General features: G+C 43.1%; 1 protein-coding gene across 3 annotated transcripts in view; it reads right to left on the bottom strand.

Annotated features, from left to right (window-relative positions):
* Positions 1-524: 524 nt before the first annotated feature.
* The window catches only part of foxp4 (forkhead box P4), a 95128-nt gene continuing 73198 nt past the window's right edge, over positions 525-22454 (bottom strand). For all 3 annotated transcript variants that reach the window (XM_051948314.1, XM_022197306.2, XM_051948313.1), the window contains 10 exons: positions 21296-21394; positions 18071-18158; positions 16758-16841; positions 13388-13613; positions 12521-12597; positions 12337-12438; positions 8718-8839; positions 8106-8172; positions 6847-7019; positions 525-6188 (listed from right to left, as the gene is read on the bottom strand). In XM_051948314.1, coding sequence (XP_051804274.1) covers positions 6041-6188; positions 6847-7019; positions 8106-8172; positions 8718-8839; positions 12337-12438; positions 12521-12597; positions 13388-13613; positions 16758-16841; positions 18071-18158; positions 21296-21394 — 1186 coding nt within the window. In that variant the 3' untranslated portion in view covers positions 525-6040. The remainder of the gene's footprint in view (positions 6189-6846; positions 7020-8105; positions 8173-8717; positions 8840-12336; positions 12439-12520; positions 12598-13387; positions 13614-16757; positions 16842-18070; positions 18159-21295; positions 21395-22454) is intronic.

Raw genomic sequence — 22454 nt, 5'->3', positions numbered from 1 at the left:
TCTTTAAGCTTCTTCAAATCCAAACGAAATACAATCAAAAGATCAAACTAAAGTCATTGGTGCATTCAAGTGTAGTCGGACAACGAAGTTGGGTTCAGGAGCATCGGAAATCGGAGTATCAGTAATGTAAATTTCCAACGAAAATTTTGGAGGGGCGCACACGGGGTGGCCAATCAGATCACAGGGGGGGCCACTGCCCCCACCGTGCCCCACGGAAGATCCGCCACAGTGGATACTCCGACTTCCTCCCACAATCCAAAAACATGTTGAGGTTAATTGGTAACTCTGAATTGTTTGTGGGTGTGAATGTGAGTGTGATTGTTTGTCTCTCTGTGTAGCCCTGTGATAGACTGGTGATCTGTCCAGGGCATCTTCTGCCTTCGCCTTAAGTCAGCTGGGATAGGCGTTAGTCCCCCTGTGACCCTAATGAGGATTAAGCGATGTATAGATAATGAATACATGGATGGATGTTTGTGAAAATCTATATTTAGTTGCACTGAAGAAGAAACAAGGACACAGCAAAGGACAGTGTAATAAGTATTTTATTGCATTTTATAATGCCATTGTCAATAATTAGTACAGATTACATGCAACTAGACCTACTGTACAGTTTTTTTATTGTCTGCATGGACAGACACAAGAAGATTCAGGTTACAAATACACAGATATATGTGTGTGTTTTTATACAGCATGAAGGAAAGGGCAGTGACTGGCATTACATGGCTACCCGGAGTGGAGGGTCAGAGGGCTGGGCTCCACTGTCTGTCTAAAGCCACCACCCAGTCCCTGTTCCCGCCTCTTCCTCGGGTCACACTTTCAAATAACAAGAAACATAACAAAAACCAAAGGATAAAGAGAGGTAAACAGGTAAACTGAACTAAGAAACAATACAGAGAGTCACTGCTGAAAATGTACACACATTCCTAAGGTTTAACCAGAGGAGAGCTGAAGTGGTAGTTCCATCGTATTCTGGCTGTCTACTTAATAATACCGTCAGGCAATGCTCCACTTTGAGAGTCCCTTCCCCCCTCACGTGACACCTCAGAACTGTCCAATCACACATCAGGATTTGAGCTCCCTGCGTCCTTTGAGTCAGTCACCTGCCAATGGGATGTAGGTTGCTCCTACAACGCCATGGATGTATGAGAGATAACAGCTATCAGTAAAGGTGATCAGTGAAGTTGATGGAGAGTTTTGGAAGTAGCTTGGTTTTTGTTTGGTTAAGGTTGTGGCATTGGTTTGGTTACAGTTTGGTTACAGTTCAGGAGTTTGGACTAAGCAATGTTTGCTCGCAATGCCTTTGGTAGTCAGAGGATGAGCTGCATCTCTGAGAGCCATTCCACATTTTGGTATTGAGACTACGCAAGAGGAGGAGTATCAAAAATGCAACAGTGTCAGTCTTTGATCTGCCTCTGTGGGACTGGGAGATGAGGTTTGTGGCTGGTCACCACCTGCCAGGTGTTTGACTCAGTGACACCCCCATGGCACCTGCAGATGATTGACAGCTCTGCGGGTCGGAGTTCAGCACAGGAATGACAGGGGTCAGGGGTCAGAGGGAGGGGTCAGAGGGAGCAGGGACACATTGGCACCTGAAAGGACCAACAGCAATACCTTTCTGAAGCTCCGCATTTTTAAAGCAAGAGAGGGGCTACATATTCTTACATTTTTTTTTCCTCTTTCTCTTTTTCTTTTCAGAGGTTTTGGTCCTGTCTTTGAGAAAAAGTCCTTCTGAGGTATCAATACATAATGAAGTAACTTTTTAGTTTGTTTTCCATTTGTTGTTTTTTTTCTTTCCTTAAAAATGCATAAATGCAGTACAGAGACAAAAAAGTATCAAAATAGACCTAGCTAAGATAAATATACAAACAGGTGTTACCTAAACCACTGATCTAACTTTAATTCTTTTCATTTTTTTAGAGATAATACACTTAAAAAATCAGCGTCCCAGACGTTTTATGAAGAACTGAAAAAAATGGAAACAAACGAACAAAAAAAAAAACTATTAAACCAAGATACCTGCAGCACTTAATATGATAAATACATATACTTCAGCATTAGCAGTACAGTATAGGAATCAGAGCTGAAAGCTTTACAATAGCTAAACAGGTGCAGAAATAAAAGAAACCCCAAAACGAGAAGAGAAAATCAAAGGACAAAATGGGAAAGAATGCCCTGGAGAGATAAGCCAAGCATTAATATACAAGAATACATCATGTTATGCCAAGCTGGAGAAAGAACAGAAGTGTTACATGGTGACCTGTGAACAATCTACATCTTTATAAAACAGCTTTGTTTACAGGTGTACCTTAAAGCACAAGTCAGAGCTCATCTATGTACTGTATGCAGCAGTTCCTCTTGGTTTGGATATTACTAGTAGTAGTGATGAGTTTCATTAAGTGTGTTAGTCCTCTCAACGTCTCTGTGAGTGTTTCGGTGAAGGGGGGGTGCTGCTGTGTTGTGGGTCTTTGGATATCTGGATGGTCAGAGCCACTGTTTGCACTAACCCATAGCCCTGCTTCTACGCTTCTGTTACACCCCTGTATGTGTGTGTGTTAAGTGTGTGTTGTGGTACTGATATAGCCGAGCCATCACTACCTCCAACAACCAGCTCCCTGCAACAACACACAGCCGCTAATGACCGACTTCTCATTGGCTGAGAGCTGAGCCTGATCATGAATATGCACACATACAGTCAAAGCACACAGTTGAGAGGCTGTTCACACAACTCAATGCTAATCGGGTGCAGGAATATGGTCAGTTTTACACAGCTGATAGAAAACTGTTCATATATAGCGAGCACTTCACAACACATTTGGAGACGCAGAGAGTGCTTTAGATGTGGTTTAAGGAGAGGTAGTCATTTTTAATTCTATGGTGAAAGTGAAACGTCTCTGTTTTTGGGCTCAAGCAGATGTGTGTTAGGGAGTCCAGATCACCAAATAGCTATTTTTTTTTTCCCATCAGTCATACAGTAAGTGTAACAACAATTTTGGCATTAATTATTATCATTGAGGAAGAATGGAGAAAAAATATTTCAGAGAGTTCAGTCTCCCATTGGCTATGTGTTGAACTGTTTTGAAAAGGAGGTAGCGTTATTTTTGGTTTTCATCTCGTTTCAAAATGTCTGTCTGCCACTTTGTACTTTGTAAGAAATCAGTCTCTAATGTGACAGGAAACAGTCCTGTTTGAACACAAAGTCATCGGAAAGGTTCTTTCATTAAATAAGAAAAACTGTCTGAAGTGCAAGAGATAGTTCGACAAAAAGTATGAAAACATGAACCCAACTTTAAATTACATGATGTCCCTTGGTTGTTTTCCTCTTACATTGGTATATTTTCATTGTGTTTAGCTTTTCCCTCTTTGCTGTATTATTATTATTTGGAATAACTCCTCCCTGTCCAAAGATGTGACTTCTTTTTTAAGCACATTATAGACACTTCCTGGTTCTGTAAGGCTACATACAGATCGAGAGGGAATGTGTTTAAATCTGTTTAAAGAGCTTTTTTTTCTAGATTTAAAAATCAAAATGTTCATTACAATAGCGTCCAAAAAAGTACCTTGTATCGCCACGTGTTTCAAAAGATCCAAATGTTTTCATTTCAGCTCTTTTTGTCAACGTTTTAGTTAGTAAAGATACATAAATGTTGTGTTCAAATGCCTCATGAGTGCCTCATTTTTAGGTCTGCTCATTCTGTAATGGGTCAGTCCTAAGATTGTGTTTGGAACACAGCTGAGCCTGAGTGTGGGAGAGACAGGATTTCACTTCTAAGTGCTTTTTTTCTTTTCTCTTTCTTTTGTTTTTCAGAGGAACTGTGCGAGGTTTGTTAATACTAGCTTTTGGCCTCATACCTAATATGAGTCATTTGTAACCGACTCCAAATTCTAGTTTGCTTTTACACACTTTGGTTTTTGGAATGGTCAGCACTGTAAGTCATGTATAACTTTAACACAATAATTATATGAATACAATAATAAGAATTCAAACTCCTGGTTTGTTGTCTTTTGGCCAGTTCTTTAAGAATAAAAAAAAGAAACATAAAGGGCAAAATAAACTACAGGGTTTTTGGTTTTCTACATATTTCTTTGGTTACCTGTAACAAAAATAAAACGGGAATAAGCAGATAATAGATTAAAATAAATGTTAAATTTGGTATGGCACTGTAGAGAAAAGTAATGCTTTTATGCTCATGGAAAACAAGGAAATAAATCTCACGTGCTATTCCTTTAACACAAATTCACACAGTGAATTGCAGATAGCTTCTACACAGTAACTATTATAACCATAGAGCTTTGAGTCGAAGCTGAGCAGAGTTGCCACATTTGGTGTCCCACGGAAAGAATTCCCCCTTATTTCTCTATCAATTTGGACACAGTTCCAGGCAGAACCTTTGTGGGATGAGGTATTCTCTGACTGCAGTAATAATATATATATTTTTTTAAAGCATTACGGATATTTCTCAACTAAATACACAACCAAAAACAAGTGAATGAGAGAGAATGTAAAGAAAAAAGATTTAGCTGTTAAATAATCTGTCTGGATAATGGCAACTTTAAGTGCTATTTCCAAATTTCTTGCCTGCTACACTTGGGACAGAAAGGGAAGAGGGGCAGGAGTGGGGTTCGGGTAAGTCGGGACAATACTGCGCTTTTTGTTGTTATTATTAATTTTTTTCTTTTTCTTTTTGCCAATACTCATTTGGAATGGTGTGAACAACCAGAGTAAATCAAACAACTTACAATACAAAAACAAAAACAGCATCCTTAGAAAAGGTACGTCAAAACGGAACGCCACCTTGGAAATATTGATCCTCAAAAAAATAAACAATGATAATAACATCAAATAAAAAAAAGGAAATGACAAAAGCTACCACACATTTTTTTCTTGTTATATTCCATAATCAGACAGTTTTCTTTTTTTTTAGTCACAATATTTCTGTAGACGCTTCCTCCATTGTTTCTCACTGCTTCCCCTCTTTTTCTTCTTTTTCTCAAAAGTGTTCCATGCTCATCGCTCCATCTGCAGACAGAGGAGAGAAGAAGAAGGGCAGCACCAAATGGTCCTATTCCTGCAGTCTTCTGGGGGGAAATGGGAAGGGATGTAGATAAGGTGGGAAAATGTCTTCTTTTGTTCCACTTAGAAGCAGAGAGTTTTAAAAGATGCCTCTCACTCAAGCGTCTTGCTGCTGGCAGAAGTTTGGGCAGGGACCAGGGCCACACCGCCCCGACGGGGTCGACAGGAGCCCGCTCTGCAGAGGAGCTGGAGCACTGTTGGAGGTAATCTTTGAAAGCACTCTTCCTTCCTCCTCGTCTCGAAGTCCAACAGTTTCATTTTAATCGAACGAAAGAAAATGAAAAAGCAAGTGATTGACTCAAAGAAGGGGAAGAAGGAGAGGTATACTGCACAGCCTCTGGTGACTGCTCCAGATCTATATACACATGATCCTGTGTGTGTGTGTGTGTTGTGTTCTTTCTAACACACACATCTGCGTGTCTTCTCGACTGACGTGGAGATAAAACGGCTCGCAGGCAGCCCGAGACGACAGAGAGGAGAGTGTACGTAGGGTGGTGGGAGAATGTGTGTCCACGCCTCTAGGGGTCTCTACACAGAGGGTGACTTTTCCAGGGAGGATGACGAGACATGGTTCGACAAGTGAATGAGTGTGTGTGTGTGTGTGTGTGTGTGTGTATGTGTGTGTGTGTGTGTGTCTGTGTGTGTGTGTGTGTGCGTGTTTGTGTGAGTGTGTATGCATTAAGTGGTGTTACACCTCTGAGCCAAGTGTTGGCCAAGCAACACATGGAGGTAAAGCAGTGCTCCACAGTCTTGTTTTTGCGTCTGAAAGTAACGAAGGTCATCTAACCCTGTTTGGAGTTTCTCAATGTCGTCCTTAGTTGCTTGAATTTTATTAAAAACAACAACAAAAAAAACATTCTCTTTTTTCTCTCTGCGTACTGTTGCTATCTTTTCCTCTTCACACTGGCGAGAGGGCTCGGGGAATGATCTCAAAAAAGTCCCGTCCCTCTGGTCTTGCTCGGATCTGTCCTACTCCAGCTCCTCTGTGGGAAGATCCTCCTCCAAGTCGCGCTCGTCGCTCGGCAATGGCAGGCTGTGTGTGACGCCAGCCAGGAGGGAGACTGGCCGACTGTCCTCCTCCACCTCAGTGGGCTCCTCCTTCACATGCACCGGGTGGCTGCAGGGGAGAGCAGAGAGCAAGCTGATGGGTGGGGTTCTCACGGCAGATGGTAACAGCTGAAGTTTTATGTGTATTTATGTACTGATTGATGCTAAACTAGCATCTCTAAAATTTTATTTGCATACATTATTACTTTTTCCACCCTAGGTGGGTTCATTCTGTAACATTTAATACATATTTTTACACTTAAATTCTGTAAAAAAAAAATTGTGCAGTTGTAGCACCCAAAAGATAAAACTTATACTTTTAATCCAACAGTAATATCTGTTTCTACAAATCATGCAGTGGTTTACAGTTTGTGAGTGATATTAGAAAACTGAAGATGCAAAACTCGTACATGCATTAGAACCTATTTATTTAAACTTTTTTTTTTTCCCAACTTGAACAATGTCCAATGAATCATGTGCTCATATTCTTAAATTCTGTGTTATCTGCATGTTGAGCAAGGGGAAAAAGGTTTCCTTTTTTTGTATTTTAAGGCCGCAGTTACATAAAATTCTCTAATTGATAAAAATATTGTAGCACTATTAGTTTTATAAAGTGACGGATTAGAACAAAGTAATTATATTTATATATATTTAGTGCGTGTAAATACTGTTGAGGAGTTTTGTCCTTTTCCGCCTTATTGCATGCATGTGTGTGTCTGTCTCTATACCTGTACTGCTGAGGGCTGAGCGTTGGGCTGCAGCTGCCATTGCTGTTGACCTGCTCCACAGTGGAGCTGACATCATCATGGCCCACATGCAGCATGTTGAGGCTGGCCGCAGACGGAGGGGTCACCAGGGGAGGGCTGTTCAGCAGGGACAGACTGCTTTCTGCCAGAGCCGCCTACGTACACACAGAGTGCCGAGTTGTACGGTCATTTAAAATGGGAAAGGTTTCATTTTTGGAACATATATATCAGTTAGAGAAGCTTTATCAAGGCTACAAAGCCTGAGTTAAATGTTAAACCAAACATTTAACTACACTTAACTTGAATACATTTAATCTTTAAAGCAATCAGAATTTGTCTGAAAGCTGAACTGGCATTGGAAACACAATCTACATGAATGGTAACAGCCATGAGGTAATGGAGAGTTTTTCTTCATGCACTGATGAGAGCTCCTCCATAAAGAGCACGTTTGCATCCACTCAGCAGCCAGTGAGCTTGACAAACCACTAGGGGGCACTTATATACAGTATTTTACCAGTCGAGGGTTGTTCATGTGCAAATAAGTCCATGTCATAAGTGAGTCTGTGTCGACACCAAAGTCTCAACAGGAATGCTAAGGGAACCATAACCTCAGATTGAACACAAACACTGTGCAACATCACTGTCTCCAGGAGAGAAAACAGCAAAACCAACAACTTCTGTCACTCACATCCAGATGTTTGATGAGAAAGGTTGGACACTGACTGAGAGACTCACCCCACCTCCCCTCTCACACAGAGAGAAAAAAAGACAAAAGGAATTCTCACTGGCTCAGAGGTGGATTTTCTGGGACAAGTGATAATTTTATGCAGTAACCTTAATTGACAACTACTTGATGCTATAAATCATCTCAGTCGCATGTGTGTGTGTGTGTGTGTGTGTGTGTGTGTGTGTGTGTGTGTGTGTGTGTGTGTGTGTGTGGGTTTGGTGGTTGTGCCTGCACTGAAGTGAGGAGATGGGTCTGGTGTGTGTTTGTGTGTGTCTGTGTGTGTCTGTGTGTGTGGTGGGGGTGGCGCATGTGTGAGAAAGTGAGGTGGGAGGTGAGTGTGTGTGCCGATGTGGGAGGAGGAGGTGGGAGGTGGTGTGAGCGTCGTTAGGGAATCGGCTAATTATAAGAGGGAATTGATATTAGTGTCCTTGATTATGACTGGCTGCTATATGTGTGTGTGTGTGTGTGGGAGAGAGAGGGAGAGAAAAGAGGGGAAGGATAGGGCATGCCTTACCTGGTAGCTGGCATTTAGGGATCCAAAACCCAGGCCTGAAATCATGTTTTTCACCAGAGTGGGGCTTCTACATATATACAGAGAGAGAGAGAGAGAAAGACGGGAGTGAGAAATCACAGATTGCGCGCACGTGTGAAAAGATGTCACCTCACTCAAAGCGCGATGACAAATCTCACAAATATGTTTGTTCCCAGCCACAGACTGTAAACAGATGCTAAAACGCAAGTGTGAAAGTGTCTGATATCTGGCGTGCAGGTGTGTGTGTGTGTGCAGTTATCCCAGGGTTCTCTGGTGGTTGGAAAGAACATCTGTTTACATATGCTAACAAGCTCTTTTTTTTCCTGTCTTGCATCTCACACAGCTGCTTACTAATGGTGTCGACAAACAGGGAAAAACACACACGCACACATACAGTACGTACATTACGAGCCAGCAGCCTCCCCGCCTTTTGTTTTACTTGAATCCTGAGTTGGCCGCTCGCTAATAATAGAGGCTCCATTTAAGCAATCATAGTGCCAGCACCCATAAGCTCACACTCACATCAGCCACAACCCAACGTGTACATGACAGCGTGTGCAGATGTGGTTGTGTGTATGTGTGTTGTGCACTCACCCGGTCATCTTTGGTGGTCTCCTCTTTTGGTATTCAACTTCATCCACAGTCCACACAGCCCCCTTCACGTTCTCAACACGAACAAAACACTTGTGCAGACTCAGGTTGTGGCGCACAGCATTCTGGAAAAGAGGAAAAGGGGAAGGAAAAGAGGTTATTTTATTGTTTGACATTTGATTTGACTCAGTTTAATTTTATCTTAAATATTTTACTTAAAAAATAGCTTGCCATTTTTCCTTCAGCTTATAAAGGTTCAAAATGTATGAAAAGTCTTGTGTGTAGTGGAAACAATCAGCTGAAAACCAACATCTAACGGCAACGACTGAATGAAAACACCGTAAAACACCTTCTGAACTTTCCCTGTGATGTGATAAATACAGTAAGTGCTCGTACTGGTTTTGTAGTCCCAATCTTCCCTCGTATCTGCTACTATATTCAGAAAACTCTCTAACTTGGTTTATAAAAACACTTTTTTAAATTTGAAGATATTCCAGTGGGAGGTGTGTCCTTAAAAGAGTAACAATGGTGGGAAAAATGATCATTTTTCACCTGAAGTTCTCATCCAGCCAGAGCACAACAGAAAAAATGCCTTCTTTTGCATGTTTATACGTAATGTTAATGCGTCCTTTTTAGACAACCATAACTTCACATTTCTTTACCTGTCACTTTGCACGTTACTGTAGCTGCCTGTACAGCAGTAACACAAGGCAGCAGCTCTCTAGTAGCGTTATTTTATCTCAGAATGTTTCTAATCAGTCATCATCAGCACACACACAGAAACACACACATCCACAGGCACTCAGACAGCCAAGCAAGCCGGCGCACACCGCTATCTTCGTCTCAACCCCCCAGGGACAGGCCTCCCTTTTCATCTGCTATTTGTAGTTTGTTCATGCCCAATTTCATTACCAATTTTAATTCGTCTATAATTAAATCCTGCATATTCTCTCTGACACGCTGTTCTAAGCCGAGAGGGAGGGACAGGCCAGGCATGCATCACTCCTTGCCGTAATTACACACGCAGATACACACACACAAACACACACACACGTAATTACACAAGCCATAATCAGCGGAGGAACCCTTTTCTCCCCCGCATCCCCTCAACCCCCGAGCCGTGATGCTAAGTTTTGTAAATGAGTCTGACCCCAATCTCCGCCCGCCACCCTGACAGTGCAAACACACACACACACACACTGACACACGCGCCAGACACCGGTGCTATTGCGGTGCTATTTGCATTCGTCTCCGTGATGAAAGCCTAATTCTCCCAGTTAAAACATTAGCAGTCATTTACAGTGGGTCACAGCACATGTGCCACTCAACTCCCCTCCCTCTGGCTGCTGGGGGGGGGGGGGGGGGACACACGAGTGGAAGCAGAAATTTGGGAGGAAAGATTGAATTGTGTACAGCGAAAACAACAACAGACGACAGATGTCCTTCTTTTTCACAGGCATTACTGGAAGTGTTAACGTCTTCATGCTGTAAATGTTTAAATGTTGTGTTCAGTCCAGTTGTGTTTCTGCGTTCTGCATACAATTCTGAACAGAAGCACGTGCAAGCAAGCCAAATCACAAGTAAGAGAATGAATAAAAAAGCATGGAATTAGTTTGAACCTGCAATCAAATTAGTGTTAAACACACAGAAAATATTCAGGTCCTCTATGTAAAAGCAGCAATATTACACTGTGAAAATTATATATGCTGCAAAAGACCTACATTTAAAATGTGAATTAACTGAAAGTCAGTAGGAATTATAGAGAAAATGTACTTAAATAATCAAAAGCAGAAGCTGGTGGAGCATATTTACTAGAATATATCATCATATGTGTTGCATTTAAAATCTTAATCTGCAACATAACTAATAACTAAGACGGTCAAGTAGCTGCAGTGGAGTAAATACACTCCAATATTTCTTTAAAATGTAGTGGAATACAAGTTTAAAAAGGCATGAAAGGGAAAAACTTGCATTAAGTGGTACCCCAGTTGTACCTTAAAATTAAAATTTGTACTTAAGTCCAAATTTAAATTCTGATATTCCACAACTGGAAATCCCATTAAAGCATCTACAGACTGTTGACTGCATTTGATTCTGTTATCATGCACAGAATTAATTACCAAAAAAAGTGGATGGCACTAAGCGAATAAAGGTGAAAAACTAAACTCCAACCCATCATGTGGCGCCTTGAAATAACACTCAACACTCATTTCTTCCCCTCTCTCAATCATCTCTTTCTTCTTCTCTCCCTTGTCTCTTCTTCATTCTCTGCCCCTCTGTTTCTCTGATCAATGACTTCCACTCCCTGACACCGCTGCTCTCCTCATGAAATATAACGGCTTATTAAAGGACATACATCTCTGCGGCCCTATTTGACTCGCTGAGCTGCTATATAAATACATAAGGCCATGCCGAGCTATATTTAAAGGTCTGCTAGGCCAACGGCACAGGAAGCAGACACCCGGCATTAATAGTTAAAATTCATAAAAGTCAGATGAGGAGGTAAAGATATTCCTGGCTACCCTGTCTCCTAACCCCTCCCTGCATCATCACCATCCCATCCCTGCCTTCTTGGTTGGGGTTATTAGAGGAAGGAATCGGTCGCCCCCTTCTCACTCCTTTGCTGGTTTCTTCGCTTTCCCTCTTTTCGACGCCCAAATTAGCGTGAGGTTGCTGTAGAAATGGGTCAGCACCTACAATAGCGGGATCAGGCCACGTGTGTGAAGAGCGAGACAGAGACAATTCAGTGTGTGATCATGAGGGGTGTGTGCTAGCTCTGTATGCGCTTTTCTGTAATGAGGCTGCATAATGGCTAGATGGGGCTTTACTGGGCTGACACTCCTTGTGCCAAGTTGGAGGAGCGAGGACTGTTTAGGCCTAAGAGAGAGAGATATATAAAGGCGAAAGTGCGAGAAAAAAGGAGAGGAAGATAGCGGTAGGAAAGTGTCTCATAAAGGACAGAAACAGCCAATAACTGTCAAATCAGTCATATCTTTAGGAGCCGAGCAAAGTCAGTTTTTAAAATTTGTGTGCAGGAGTGTGTGTCTGTGAGTGTTATTGTGCTTGTATCACTGTGTAAGTGTTAAATTTAGGCCTTCAAAGTGACTCAATTTTCTGCTAAGTGAGGGCATTTTGGCCGATCTTCAGTGTTTCAAATAACACAAATAAAAAAACCTGCCGGCAGATGTTGTTTCTTTCGCTGTGGTCTAGCAAGTCTCTGCTGGCGTCTGCTTGGGTTAGAGGCTTCATCAGTGGGTGCAGACCGCAATTACTTTGCAATAACCAGCTTTAAATCAGTCACAGTCGTGTACCACATTTTAGGTTTAGTCAAAATATTGAGCTCTCTTGGCACCATTCAGAACTGGGGCACTGACTTTCATTTTCTAAATATGGCTTTACTTGTTTTCCGTATCATCTAAACAACTCGAAATTAGTTTGTTAATTGGCCTGGTTTACACCTTCCATCAGTTGATTCTCTGTTTTAGTGAATAACGTCTTGTATTATAACCTAAACCTGAACAAAACTTGACTATGCAGGTGTTCAGAACTTTGCAGAGAGGATTAAGGATGAAGTTAAAGTTAAAGTGAAGCGTTCCAGTGTGTGTTTATATTGTGCCTTTACCTTCCATGTGGCTGTGTTTCTCCTGAAATACGCAAACTTTCGTGTAAACCAGTTGTAGATCTCATTGAGAGTCAACTGTCTGTCTGGGGACTCCAGAATGGCCTGAGAACGAGAAGAAATGGGACAGAAGTTAGAGGAGGACACAGACGGAGAGACTGTGAGAGGGATCACTGGAGAGACTTACATGACGTATAAGAGAGGCGTAAGTAAAGGGAGGCCTGACATCAGCATTCTTGTAGAACTCACAGTTCTGAGCGAGCTCTGTAAAAAAGAGAACATTTCAAATCAGCCTGTGAGTTTTAAATATTTGCAAATTAGGAATTTTTAGAGAAAATCCACATGAAAAAGAATAGAACACATTATCAGTGTGTGTGTAAATGCTTGATATAGTTCTAGAAATCAGACAAATTGTATTATCAACATTTGGGAAGACAGCACATTTGTTTTAAAGCCAATCACATTCTTTTTTTAACAATTTAAAGGCTTTTGTGGCAGCGATGTGACCGAATGAGACATTCCAAAGCACACATCTAGAACAATATTGCTTGGATAACTGATACTGACACTGACACTACTGTAAATTCAATTGCAAGAAAGACAAGAAATGGCTACGACTGCCAGAAAGTGATCGACCTTTTTCACCACGGACATTTTGACTTGTCACAGTAGGAAAAGCACAGGTAGAATTAATGATGGCTCAGTTCCATTAAGTGTCCCAGTACGCCGTGACATATCGAGCCCTCATTAAAACACCTATGCATTCCATACTGTCAAAGTCAAACACTCTGATGTGCAAAAAGCTCCAGGGCTGAATCAAGGCATATTTTAATGCTGTGACCAGAAAACAGCAACAAGTTTTGAGAAAAAAAGAAAAAAGAAAAAAAAGAAAGACGCATTATGTAACATCAGTGACAGCTAATGGGTAGCCAAATAAATACAGAAAATTAATCAATTAATTATGACTCGATAAGTAGATAATACACGATAATAACATAAATGGGAGGGTAACGAGGGAACCGGTGCGAGGGGGAAGATGTATGTCGCAGTCTACCTGAGGCGATGGGGGTGCAGTACTTGTCGGAGTTGCGCCTACGTATGGGCCCGACGGCGTGCGTGTGGGAGTGGGAGTGTGTGTGCAGGCTGGAGGAGCTGATGACTGAGGGTCCCTGGCGCAGTGGGGTGATGGGGGTGGCAGCGGACGTGGGGGGGTGGGGGAGTCCCTCTGGATAGGCGTCGCTGTCCCGCTTTAACAGAGAGCCACTGGAAGCCAGGTTCAGCTAGAAAGAGACAGAGAAATGATGTCAGCTTCGTGTCAAGCAGGGCGATCTCAGAGCTTTTCAAATACAAACAAAAACTTTATTCTCCTAAAATATCCTATCGCACTGCAACAGACTATTAATGCACATTAATAGTCAGCATGGGCAGCATGGCTCAGTGGGTAGAGTGGCCGTCTTGCAACCGAAGGGTCACCGGTTCGATCCTCGGCCCGTTGCTATCCCTGAGCAAGACACTGAACCCCTAATTGATGGGTCGTAGTTAGCGCCTTGCAGTGTGTGAATGTGTGTGTGAATGGGCGTATCCTGTAAAGCGCTTTGGGTACCTTGCAGGTAAAGCGCTATATAAATACAGACCATTTACCATTACGAAGATTGACGTCAGGTTTGAAAGAAAAAAATTTATCTTAGAGATGGATTTTTTTGTGCATCAAGTCTTGAGATTTTTTTAAGTGCTGGATAGTGATTCAGGGATTTTTAAAACCTGCACCACAGCAAAGCCCCACAAACACACTTAAATCGACCACCTCACCCCAACCCGACCCCTGCTGCTAAATGCTTTAACCACAATTGCTTCATTTCTAATTCTACATTTCCATTTTACCCAGTGATTTTCCTTCTCTCCCTTCTCCAACTGTCTTTTTAAAAATTATATAAATTCATAAGTGTGTATTAATGAGTATACAACCCATGAAATTTTATGCAGCAGACTGAGTTGATTCAAGCAGGGTGTTCTTATGTTTGTCACTGTACAACCATGGCCATTTTAACTTATATGACCTCAGATTATTTATAACTAGAAACTAAGTCCAATGTAGATTCATTTGCAGGTTCATTTCCTCGGTCACATTACATGCTCCACTCCCAGGTTACACCAAACATTTATAGGAAAGACTGCATCTGCTGAAATGTTTTGTTATAGAGGTGGATTGGTCTAGGGCCTATTTTCAGCAGCACAGACGCTACTGAATGATCATAGAAAGGTTAGAGGAATACCACAGACAGCAGCGTGTCTCTATGAGCCAACTGCTCTTCTGCGACCGTCTGGGTACAGACAGATGTGTAATAGATGTAAGTCACTTTATAGCTCGGTGATGCACATTATTGACAGTAAGGCCATAAGAGGACTTGCACCCTCTGGTCCATTCATATGAGTATTCAAAGAAGGGAGAGAGAGTGACAAAAAAAAGGTTGAAGGTGGATTAGTAGGCTAACTACAGCCTATCTGACTTGCACAGTGTTTCTGCAAGTTATTTATAAGTTAGCTGAAAAGCTGCTTTGTCACTGTTTGAGCTTGTCCACCTGAACCTGTGATATTTTCTATTACAACAGGTCCAAATGATTTTCTTTTTAACTATTGCTGTCCTCATATTTCACCATCTGCTGAGCACTGCAGCTGTTTATGAAGAAGGGTCATCTAGATAAGATCAGGGTCTCAGGGTCAGGTGACATAAATGCATTAGACAATTCCAGTCCTTCACTGAGGAATTACTACTGAGGTTTCAACTCAGAAGTGTTGTATCCATTAAGTTTTTCTGCTCCACCATAATAGAAATGATGCACACAGACCAGCAGGCCTGCTAATTTCGTGAACTGAAAACTGTTCCAGTCATTAATTTGACATTATTTAACCTTTTGCGACAAAGGTTGCTCTATTCAGGTTGCACTACTAGGCTAACTCCCATTTAAAAAATCAGACCTTCAGCACTCCCCGTGAATATGTGGCCCTATCATTTGTGCAGAAGCGCACACTCTGAACGTGCACATATATTTATACACATAGCACTGGCTGCAATTAACCCTGAGCTTACAAAAACAAAACCACACGACAGCATGTTTGTAAGAAGGGAACACACACATGTGCTCTGCGGTGGCGAAGTCTTCACGGCCCAATTCGGCCCAATTAGGCAGACCCTTGCACACACACACACACACACACACACACACACACACACACACACACACACACACACACACACACACACACACACACACCGCACCAGTACTCCCAGTCTCTCTGGGAGAGCAGTTGCAGGGCTGCTAGTTTTGGACTAATTAAAACCACTGAGTGTGTATGTGTGTTGACTAGATGTATGTAAAACGTGCGAATCGCCTCCTCTTTACTCTGCTCCCTCTCTGTACCATTTAAGCGGACCGGAGGGGGCGGGGCTGTTTAACAGGTACTTCATTAAAGCTGCAACCCTGCCCCATCACCACGGCAACAGTCGAACACTGTTAATTGAGGCCAAGCTTTGTTTCCATTCCTGATGCTCCTCCTCTGCCCCTCCTTCTCCAATCCCTGACCCTGAGGCTCGTCTCCAGTGGTGACAGAACACGCCTCTTCCTGATTTCCCATTAGATGATAATGGCAGCTGATCCCCTGCGATCAACACATCATCCAGACACGCAAGTACGTGCAAACACACACACACACACACACACATTGCCACTCGGCTGCACCCATTTATATCCTCAAATTAAGACACTCTACCTCTAATTGACAATTAATTTCAACATCTTCATATTTTAATAAGACTCCTCGTCAATCTGAATAATGAAATATTCATTAGATACCTAATAACAACCTCAGCAGTCAGCGTGGACACACACACAGACACACACGACACATCAGATTTTGATTCTATTTGTCGCCATACTCTGGAAACACTGCGAGAGACCTTTCTGGCTGTTCTGTCTCACCAACAATCAAAGAAATTGCAATTTTCTAAAGGAAATTCAACTTGGACAGAGTTTGAACGAGTAAGTCGCTGCAATATGTGAATACTATGTCTGTGTTGGAGGAATCAGAAGACCACAGATGTGTAGTTTTGTTGGAAATAAAATGCACTGAATCATGGGAAGTTTAAGATGAAGAAAAACAGAGTGAAGGAAACATAAAGAAAAGTACAAGAGAGACAGAAAGTAGGCCTAGATGATTAACAACACATTAACCCTGTTTGGTCAATAGGGGGCGTAGATACCAAGCTAGACAGTAACATAGGAATGTGAAATCCCAAGCAGAGTAGAAGTGAAGAAAGTGATCAATTAAGAGGAGCTTGTGGGTGAATAAGAGGCAGGAGCAGAGATGCTGAGGTCAGATGGTAAATGTCATGTAATTTGGACCCTGAGGTGCCATTGTGGACTCACAGGTTGGTTATAAGGCTTTGGCTCTGAGGGGCGCATGTGCAGGTGGGTCATCATGGCCTGGAGTCGCTCGCTCTCTTTCGCCAGCTGTGAAACACACAAAAGTGACGGTGAAATGCATGTTATCTCATTTCATAACCCTTGGATTGATATAATGCCGTATTGACACAGAATTACAATTACACCTCAGGCACAGAGATGAATATGAGAGTCGGCCGCCTCAGCACCCGGAGCTCTCTCACACACTTACACCAGCCTGCAGACAGACTCGTCCCCGTTTGACTTTGTTAACTGCTGTTTAATGGGTGCTGCTACAGCCTGTGGAAACGTTAAATCGTGTGTGTGTGTGTGTGTCTGTGCACGAGTACAAGCGTACACATCTGTAGCCCCCAGAAATAAGGGATGTACACAACGACAGATAGGCACCATTAACACTCTCATAGCGATGTGTGTCAGTGTGCAAATATGAGGAATCTAAACACAGTGACTGTCCTGTCTCTCTATGGGTCTGTGCTGTGCAGCGTTAGGTTGTAATGTGTATGTGTGTGTGTGTGTGTGAAGAGCGGTGGGCTGCCTGTGGACTGCTGAAGGATGAAGTGACATGTCAAGGAGAGAGAGACGGCTGTCCTGATGTGATGTGACACCAGCTGCCTCTCTGTCACTTTGTGTTCCCTGGTGGTGGCTTCAGGGGCTCAGCTAAACGCTGTTTACCACCGCTGCCAAACACAAAAGCTAACCCTAATGCTGGACAGCCCACACACACACACACACACACACACACACACAGTGTTGTGAACGCTGTATTCAGGAAACTGAATGTCAAGATGTGTGTGAAGAATCAGCCTTTGTGTTTTCACTGTGTTTGGAACTTTCTTGCATACAGTGCTGGTTGAGAACAGCATTTCACTTCTTACCCGTGGCTACTTTGCTTTTGCTGGAGCATTCAGATGTTTCAAGAGCGTTGCGTGTGTGAACCACTTTGAGAACAAGAGACTCCTTGCAGCCTGATCCTCTGCTCTCTAGCTTGTGTCTCTCTCTTTTCTCTTCTCTCCACTCCTCCCCTCTCAGCCTCACTCTCTCTCTCTTGCTGGTGACCAGAGAAGCTTTATAATTGGAGCAGCGATGGCAGCTTCCCTGCTGACTGCTCCTTTTAAATTACAAGCTCCACTGCTCTCCATAAACTCTGCCCTGCCTCAGACAAGTTACTGCCAGTGACAGGCTGAAACGGTCTTCATGACTTTGTTTGTGAGCAAATGAAAATTAAGTGTGTGTGTGTGTGCATGTCTATTGTAATTGTGTGTTTGTGCGTGACCCACCTGTATCTCCAGTTGCTGAACCACCTGCATCTGAACTCGGCACTGAGCAGTGCTGCGGTCATCTAGGGCGTGCTCATTGTTCAAGTGCCTGAAGCAGATGGGGAAAATGCAAAAATAAGGATAAGCATTCATTAATTCCTGTGAAATAACTTGATATCTACAAATAAAAAGCATCAAAATCAAAGCGCCGCTGGTCCTGGTTCAGTGGGGAACCTTTAAGTCAACAGGATTACGGTTAAATGAATTCACAGGTCCTGAAAGATGAAGTAACCAGACTCTTTTCAGCTCTTTCACTTTTATTTCAACTGAGTTATGAGCTGTTTCTGTGCTATAACAATAAACCATAATCTTGGAAGTTTATTTTGTCTAGTGAAGGACGCGGCAGCTGTGTTTTGTGTGTGTATACTTCATTGGTGCTCACTGAGCCATAATCCAAGACAACCACCTGGATATGAGCTCATGTGTTATCGCACAAAGCCTTATCTTAAGACTTTCGGCTCGCTAAACTCCACTCCACTTATTAACACTGGTGCGCATGTGTTGTGTGCACAGGCATGTGTGTATGTGGGAATGGTGGCGCTGTTTGTTTCCTCAAATGTGGGAGGACCTGGGACCTTCTGATCTTTCCCAGTGCACCCCTCCCTTTCTCTCCTTTCCACTATCCCTCTGTCATCGCCAAGGTTATTCATAGGTTGCTGCTGCCAGCCCTGTGTGTACGAGTGTGTGTGTGTGTGCTCGTGTATAAGAGTGTAGCTGTATGTCAGATATCTGATATTCTGTTGTGTTAAATCTTAATCTTCACAAATCCAATTGTTTATTGTGAGGATATGTTAATGTATGTTCCACAAGGAAATGTGTGTGTACAACTGTGTGTGTGTGTGTGTGTGTGTGTGTGTGTGTGTGTGTGTGTGTGTGTGTGTGTGTGTGTGTGTGTGTGTGTGTGTGTGTGTGTGTGTGTCTTCAAGAAAGTATAAAGTTAAGCAATATCAGGCAACGACTAGAAATGAAACAAAAACAATGATGTCATGGCGTGGCTAATCTAGGCAGATAGATGGCTCAACACAAGTGCACGATAATAATAACAAAAACATGATCTCACTCCCCTCTCTCTCTCTTTTCCTCACTCACTCCCTCACTCTCTCTCCCTCTTCGTCGCTTACACTTCTGTCCACTCACCCCTTCCCACTCTTCTTCCCCCGCAACTCCCCGAATGCCTGTGATTCACACTCATTCCAACCAAATCTGGCCCCAAAAATCCCTCCTCTCTCTCTCTCTCTCTTTCTCTCTATAGCAGGGCCATAAACAGTAGCAGGGTTTTTTTTCTTCTTCTTCTTTTTCTCTCGATGTGTCCCGACAATGAGGCTCTGTTTACTCCTCTGAGTGCTGGCAGACAAGGCTTTAACCCACATTACACCCAGCTCCACCGACCACAGCCAGAGTATTATACCAGAGGACAGGGGAAGAGAGGAGGGGGGAGGAAGAGAAGAGGGAGGTGGGCAGAGACGAGAGAAGAGGAGAAGAAAGACCTGAAATAGTGGAGTGTCTCCCTCCTCTGTTCTTCTGCTCTACCCTTTTCCCTCCTGGGGCGATGACTAAGGCTGGCTGGAAGGTAGCGCACTGCTGGACTGACGGCATTATCTGTCGCTGCTTCTATTTTTTTTTATCTCCCTCTCTCTCTTTTTTCCACACACACACACACACACACACACACACACACACACACACACACACACACACACACACACACACACACACACACACACACACACACACACACACACACACACACACACACACACACACTCACTCTTTTCACTCGATCTCTAGCTCTCCTTCCATCTGCCCCGGGGCTACGTGAAATGAGACACCAAACAACAGCTTTCCTCTCCAAACTTTCCCAGCCTGCCTGCGAGCTTTGATCTGACTGTCCGATGGCATCACAATCACATTGCACACACTTCTGTGATTATGTGTGTGTGTGAGTACGCATTTCATCACCCCGGCTTATTAATATCTCTCCGTTGTTCAAATAGCTGAGAGTTCCACATCGATAATGAGTGTGAGTTTGTTTAGGGCTTCATTAGAGGCTTGTGAAGCCTTCGTTAGCAGCCGTAGCGCCATGGGCAAGTCCACTGCACTGTGTGTGACAGAGGAGGAGGCAGAAGAAGAAGAAGAAGAAGAATGTCAAGGCCAGATTACTGCATCCGCATCGCACTATGACTCCAAACTGGAAGGTGGAGACGGAAGTTGCTCGATAAAAAATGTGCAAAAGACACAAACCCAAATAAACTACAAATTTGGTGACGCACATTGACTAACATATCTAGACCATCTATGCCTTGATGCAAGTGCTTATGTACAGCCAGTATAATGCATGACATTTGAGGAATGACAGTTAAAGAGGTTTCTGTTGTAAAAGGAACCCAAATAATCCTTAGAAAACAAAGAATTTACACACATGACACGAGAACGTGTGTGCCGGTGTGTTTGTGCATATGTGCATGCATGTATTTGCCTCAGAGCAAATGTGATGTAACGGATTGCAACAGATGAATTAGTCAGGAAACGCACAACTCCAGTGATGTACGTGACTGACATGTACATTACAGGCACAGCTTCGCTTTGCTGTGCTCCATCTTTTGTCGGTACACGTAATCTAAATCAGAGAATGTGTCATGTTTCCTTCTCCTGCAGCGTTACTACACTCTGGTGTCGTGGAGCCTTTTAAGTAACACGCACTGTGTTTGTTACCGACTGGTGATAAAAACTGGAGGAAGCTTTAATGCAGTCTTAAACCTGGATTGTGGTTCATGCAGTTAATGAGTGTGTGACTGCAGGATTTTGGGATTGCAGCCAAAAGCATTCTACATTTACACATTACCACCTGAAACCGACAGCCATGCGAAAGGCGCTGTAATTAAAACTCCACTAAAGAGATTTTGATGATGTCCATTTGAGTAATGTTTTAAAAATAGAAAATTTGGACAGCTCTAGAAATACTGTCCCCATGACTTCTCCAAAGGAACTATAAACACATCTCTGCAACACACCCTTTAACTGCTCTTAAAGGGTGTGTAAATGGAAAATTGACACTTTACCAGAAGTCTTGGTCAAAACAGAACCTCATACTAAAACTCAGAGTAGTTCAAATGTGAAGCAGCGTTGATGTGCTGTACTTACACCTTATGAATCAAGAATCGTATTTTTAGCCAGTTCTTGACTTACTTGATGAACTGTCCCATGTCCTCACACAGTGCTTCACAGCCAGGCCACTTACACTCTCCATGGCCGTAAAGGGGATGGGAGCCGGCATGCTCCTCATGACTGGGAAGAGACAGACACACACACAAAAAAAGCAACAGTGAGATAGTGATATACACGTATTTTTTCAGATGCTGTTATATAGATACGCTACAAAGCAAATAAAGTCAGATACATATTTGAAATAAGGAACAAAGCGTTAATATGCCACACATTCACACACAAGCACACACGTGAAAAAAACGAAGAGTCGCAGCAGCAGCAGCACCAATACAGCCATCTGAGTCTGGTTAGCAGTCATTAGTTTGTACAGTTCACGAAGCCAAGTGCAGAGAGAGGAGGACAGAGCAGAGTGGGGTCAGTTACAGAAGCCAGGCAAACAAGGGAATTGGTCCAGCAACCTCAGAGTCACATTCTGAAGTCCATGACCTGTCTTTCTGTCCTTGGCATGTGTTTTGCATGTGTGTGTGTGTGCATGTTAGCGTTGGTGTGTGTTCTAATGTTTCAGGAGTTGACACGGAGCCGGCACAGGACCAACCAGCCATGACTGATTGGCGGCGGTTGCCGTCATGTGCTGGTTGTTCTTTTGTGGTGAGCTTGTGTGTGCGTTTTCGTGTGTGTATCTGTTCGGATTTTATGAGCGCGTGTGTGTTTGTATGCGAGTGTGACGATGAAAGACTAGGCCAGGTTTGGTTTGGACCCGGGGTAAAATAACTGTATCCGTGCATGTGTGTGTGGCAGGTCCAGTAGCAGATGTGGTTCAGACCTGGACCTCTGCCGGCGACTGCTGTCTCCACATATATTTACATGACTGTGTATGTGTGTACTCGTATGAGTGTATATGAGTGTGTGTTTGAGCGTGTGTGAGGACTGGAATGGGGATTCTCCCAAATCAACATCAGAAGGTTGTCTAACAAAAACCATTTGTCTTGCAGATGGAAACATGTCTCTCACTCTCTCTCTCTCTCTCTCTCTTTGCTTTTCGCCTCTTCCTGATCATATGTGCAGGCTGAGGTTGGAGTGTACGCCGTGTGTATGTGTGTGTGTGCTGGCTGTGGTTGAGTCAACTCAGAAGCAGCTCAGACAGCAGACATGACAAACTGCTGGCAACCACATTCTCCTC

Source organism: Acanthochromis polyacanthus, chromosome 5 (assembly GCF_021347895.1).
Source record: "Acanthochromis polyacanthus isolate Apoly-LR-REF ecotype Palm Island chromosome 5, KAUST_Apoly_ChrSc, whole genome shotgun sequence".
NCBI lineage: Eukaryota > Metazoa > Chordata > Actinopteri > Pomacentridae > Acanthochromis > Acanthochromis polyacanthus.
This window is presented reverse-complemented; position numbering and strand designations above follow the sequence as displayed.